The sequence below is a fragment of the Phoenix dactylifera genome, chromosome 4 (assembly GCF_051530095.1).
Source record: "Phoenix dactylifera cultivar Ajwa chromosome 4, Ajwa_hap1_PhDact_Kaust_v1.1, whole genome shotgun sequence".
Lineage (NCBI taxonomy): Eukaryota > Viridiplantae > Streptophyta > Magnoliopsida > Arecales > Arecaceae > Phoenix > Phoenix dactylifera.
In genome coordinates, this window is record NC_143193.1 from 4,150,678 (window position 1) to 4,155,555 (window position 4,878).

At 39.1% G+C, this 4,878-nt stretch overlaps 1 protein-coding gene across 1 annotated transcript; it reads right to left on the bottom strand.

Moving 5' to 3' along the window:
• Window positions 1–1,818: 1,818 nt before the first annotated feature.
• On the bottom strand, window positions 1,819–3,661 carry LOC103706542 (transcription factor FER-LIKE IRON DEFICIENCY-INDUCED TRANSCRIPTION FACTOR). The gene is made up of 3 exons (XM_008790674.5): window positions 3,103–3,661; window positions 2,313–2,690; window positions 1,819–2,220 (listed from the first exon to the last, which is right to left on the bottom strand). Exons 1-3 carry the CDS (start codon window positions 3,556–3,558, stop codon window positions 2,116–2,118), a joined length of 939 nt encoding a protein of 312 aa, XP_008788896.3. The 5' UTR covers window positions 3,559–3,661; the 3' UTR covers window positions 1,819–2,115.
• Window positions 3,662–4,878: the final 1,217 nt, after the last annotated feature.

Here is a 4,878-nt window from a genome sequence, read left to right on the forward strand (position 1 = left end):
ATATGATTGCTGTTCAACTATGGCAACCAAAGAAATTCTCTTATTGCTTGCATGCCTTGGTGCAAAATTAGGGCTTGCCTTAATGCTCAAACCCTTTTTAAGAACTAGAGATTCCAAGTCGATGACGCATTTCCAAGTGTTTGGGCCTAGATAATTAGAGAATGGGTAAGCTCTCTCTATTTCTCTTAAGAAAGAAAAGTAGCTTTCCATGCGATGAAAGTTGAGTAGTGTAATTTATAGAATTGATGTTATTGATAATGGGACAGGGCTGTATCTTTCACACAAAAGAAGGGGATTCACCTACTTTCGCACGAATCCGTCATTGGATCGCAAAACAGTTGCTTTGAGATCTGTGCAGAGCACGATGTGATGGGCGGCGCTGTGAAAGAAGATCAGTCATTCTTTCTGGCAAAAGATACAACCCGAACCCATTCATGATTGTGCAGCATGGCATGACAGTGATAGGAAAATTTTGGACTTATAATTAGGCCCCTTAAATTTGTGCAAGTCAAAATAAAACCTAGGCTTGACCCCTACAATGAAAGGTTTTGAAAGTCAAACTACATGGCATCCTAGCATTCACACAGCAATTTCTTGCATCCTCCTAAATTTGCCTCTAAAACTTGACAGATTGTTCCAACCAATGTCACAACAAGGAGCTAATAAAAAACAAAAGGTTAAGTTTCTAGTGACACCCCCATCATAGTTAACAGATGCAAATTTCAACATACAGTATTGAGAGTTTAATATGTTAGGATAAGACAAAGAAAGGTATTTAAGAAAGAATCCAACAGAGTAAATTATATGACATCTACATAAAGAACTAAATGTGAAGACTCATGGAGAGACATCTGAGGAGCAATCAATCTTATGTGAATGAAATGGTGATAAAGACCTGCTTCCATTATTTATATGAGGACAGAATTATTTCTATTATTGGTAGTATATCCCTTTGCAGATAATGAAATACGACTTCCTGGGTCAATGGTTACATGTCACCGCCCCCAGATTTGCCATCCCACCTGGTTGATAGGTTTATCGGTCAACTAATTAATTGATTAGTTTTATGTTGATCAAATTTACAATATACGAGGCCTTCCCTGTTATTTGACTAGGGCTGAGGCATGTCGGCCGAAGCATGGGCTGATCTTAATTATGGAATAAGCCTTCAATATTTGAAGTTAAATTACTTTTGGGATGGTGTCTCAAATTATGGATGGTGTCTCAAATTAATCAGTTTCACACCTCAGTTTGGTCGAAATTTTACATTTAGCACTTGTTAATCAGCAAACTTAATGATATTTTTGGCTCTGTGTTTTGGTGACCATTTTTTTCTTAGTCCTTGGCCAGTAAATGTGTACAAATAGGGCATAAGTGTGCATGAAAACAAAGCAAAATTATGTAAGACAGACTTAGGCTAGTTGTTAAATAAAATCTAAGCAAGGACTAGTACTAAAATTACAGTTAATCAGTTAGCCCAAAAACAATTAGTTTTGGGGCTACCTATAGATAATGACACCTTATTACTCCTGAGGTGGTGGAGAATATTCTACCACATGGATCATATACAATTAAGAGAAATTAGTCATGAGTATATGGCCACCCTTTCAGAGAAAGAAAGAGATACATACATATGCTCCATACATACATACATACACACACACACACATATATATATATAGACATACAAGTGTGCACACACACATATATATGTGTATGTATGTATGTGTGTATTAATGTATGTAGAGAGAGAGAGATTCAAGGAAGAACTTGCAGTCTGAGTGCAATTCATTTTCAGACTTCAAGAAACCCATATGCCTTGATGATGATGCATGTCATATAAAATTGGTATGTCATTGGCAACAATAGACGATTGAGAAACTTTCTATTGCCTCTTCTTCCTCATTTCAAGACTATTACACAGCAAACAATTTAATCTCTCTGAAAACAAGAAACCTCTTCAGAATGTTTCTCAAATTACAACTTCTAATGAAATATTTTTCGGTGGTTTATCTAGGCAACCAGAAGCTGCCCCTGCAGTTAGCATTTCCAGTCTAAGATGGTACACATCCAAAAGACAAAGGAGAGTATGAAAAATTATGAGACAAAAAAAATCTAAAATATCGCTGTCATCTCGAACTCAAATCCCTCCTTAAGAATTGCCCCCATTACCCACAGCTTCACAGTTGACACATTCATCTCCTCCACAAATCCTCTAACCTGTTGACCAACCAAAGAATTCATCAATTGACATGTCATTAGCCAATACACCAAGAACACAAACAAAAGAAAGTAAAAGATGAGGAAATTACATTCAGTGTTAGTGTTAACACGTATATTTCAGAGGCAATGGAGATGTTAGAGCTCTCTAAATCGAAGCACCCAAGAGACTCGACCGCAGAGTAGAGGGCTGATGAAACACCTTCACCTTTGCTGCACTCCAACCTCACATAGAATCTTCCTTCCCCTGCTTCAAGAGCTATCAATCTCAAAACTTTTCCGCCGGATAGACCACTTCTCCCCTGATCAACTTGTGAAACATTCATAGTGTTTTCGAAAGGAATTCGCGACACAATATCTACTTTCGAGGAGGATTCAAGCAGAGTGATTTCCTCTACTAGCTTCTTTGCTTGCCTTTGAAGATTTTGCACATACATGACTGCATCAGCAATAATGGAGGCCTTGTCCATCTGCTCATATATATATATATATATAATTCAATTATAAGAACCATTGAAACAGTTATAAAACTACTCCAGCATATGCTTATCTCGGATATGGCTTCTTGCCTTATTTTATTTTAGTAGAACTACTACTACTACTTCAAGTAATTGGTCCCCCTGAAGTCACAAACATGAGCCACACAAGTGCAATCCTAGTGCCAATTAATTAAGGACATGGACACATTGATAGAAACATGAGTTTATTTTAAGGAATGCACAAGCTTTGGCATAAGCCACAAGCATTCCACAAGCTTAGAAAGAGAAGAAAAGGCTCAAAACAGACACAAACATTGAGAACAGCACCATGCAATCCTTTTCTTGCTACTGAGCCAGAAACTAGTGTGTTAAGTTTTGGAACAAGACTGATGAGAGGACACACCTTAGTTATGTTAGGAACCAAGGACCGCAGTTCATAGAGCTTCTCCTTCATCCGACCGCGCCGCCTCCTCTCGGAGATCAGAGTCTTTGAACGATCTCTCCTCGACTTCGCCGCATTTGTTGCCCCCCCAGAGGAATTGCTGCCATCACCTTGCTTCTCCTCAGGACTCGCAGATGCAATGCCGTCCGCCGGCAAGTAATCATCGGGAGAGCCCTCGACTGCATCGATGCGCAGGCCAAAGCCAGAAGTACCTTCGCCTTCGCCGCCGAACACGCTCTCGACCGTCGAACGCAGCCCATCGCCATCGTAACCATTTCCGAAGAGCATGAATTCATCGAAGACGTGCTCGTAGCTTGTGATGGTTGCGTCAAAGGCATTGCAGTTCATGAGATCATCATGAGGGATGGAGTCCATGAGGAGTGTTTGTGGTGTGAAGAATAGTTGGTGCGCCTCCATATCTTTGAGTTTACCTTTTCAGGTTTTCAGAGTGCTCGAGACTTGTATATAAGGTGGAAATGGTGACCGTGCCTACGTAGTATGAATGGAATCATTAGCGAATATAAGCAGATTAGAGAACTGGATTAAAATAAAATCCAAGGGTGTTTAATACTCCTAAACCCTTCTTGTGCTGTGAGTCACGTACTAGCACCCCTCAGACACGTGCATACGCCAAAATGGCACGTGTGGTCCACAAATGGATGGGTGAGATATTAAATGAGCGATCCCTGGTGGCTGCCCATCGTTTTGCCACAAAGGGAAAACATTATATTGGACTCAATTTATGGGTTACAAACAGGTCGCCCACTGTTTTTGCTGAAAGGGGAATAGAGTAATGATAATTAGATAAACATGCATTCATATATGTACACATAGTCTATATTATTTACTTTTCAAAGTATTGCAAGTTTAATCTTTTAACATATGATGAATAGTGGAAGGGATCAAGAATGATTTAGCATTTGAGCTGTTTCCCATCAAAATGTCTTATCTTTAGACCGGAATTTCTAAGATGAATGCTTCACCATGGAATCGAGCAAATTTTTTGGACAATAATCGACATGTTGTCATGGATTGATAATCCAAAAACTTAAGTTGTTGGAAGAAGAACCAGCTCAGGCTAATAAACCCATATGGTACTTTTTTTTATTTTGTCAATGTGAGACTATGATAATTTCTCCCATCCAATTTCGCAATGCCTTCGTTATGATTGGCTATTGCTCGAGAGAGAGAGAGGGTCAATTGTGGCCCGAGTCGTACTCGACTCTGATATCTGCCCAAAAAATCCACATGACTAATAAAGATTATGACATTCAATAAATTTGGCTTTGATACTACTAATCATGAACCTCCAACCAGAAAACCTTTACTTATTAGAGGATATACTGCTACAAGAGCCTCTCAATTGCATACTCATTATGAGAAGAGCACAAGAGCTTGGCCACCTATAAGGCACTAGGCCAGAGGACACAACCAAGAGGAACTACAGTAGGAGGGTTTAGAACCGAGAAAGCCAAAATCAAAAAAGCAAAATCAGAGATTATAGGTCATTAAAGAAATTTAAAAAATTAAAGGAAAAATTTAAAAAAAATTGAGAAAGAAGGGGCCCCCAAGTACCCTAAAACCCAATCGAGATATCCTAAGGTTATCTAGACATTGAAACAAGGAAAGGGAATATTTCAAGAGAAGTCTTCCATCAAAACAAGAACATGATCTGGAATCTTAGGACTGACTTCATGCATGTCTTCATTACCTCACCCAACATTCAGCATCCATCTG

Bases quoted from the DNA above. Each gene is read 5' to 3' on its own strand.
- LOC103706542 (XM_008790674.5), bottom strand. From the start codon at position 3,558: ATGGAGGCGCACCAACTATTCTTCACACCACAAACACTCCTCATGGAC. The intron at 2,691-3,102 runs GTGTGTCCTCTC...ATATATGAGCAG, and splicing joins TGGTTCCTAACATAACTAAG to ATGGACAAGGCCTCCATTAT. The intron at 2,221-2,312 runs GTAATTTCCTCA...GTTGGTCAACAG, and splicing joins TGTTAACACTAACACTGAAT to GTTAGAGGATTTGTGGAGGA.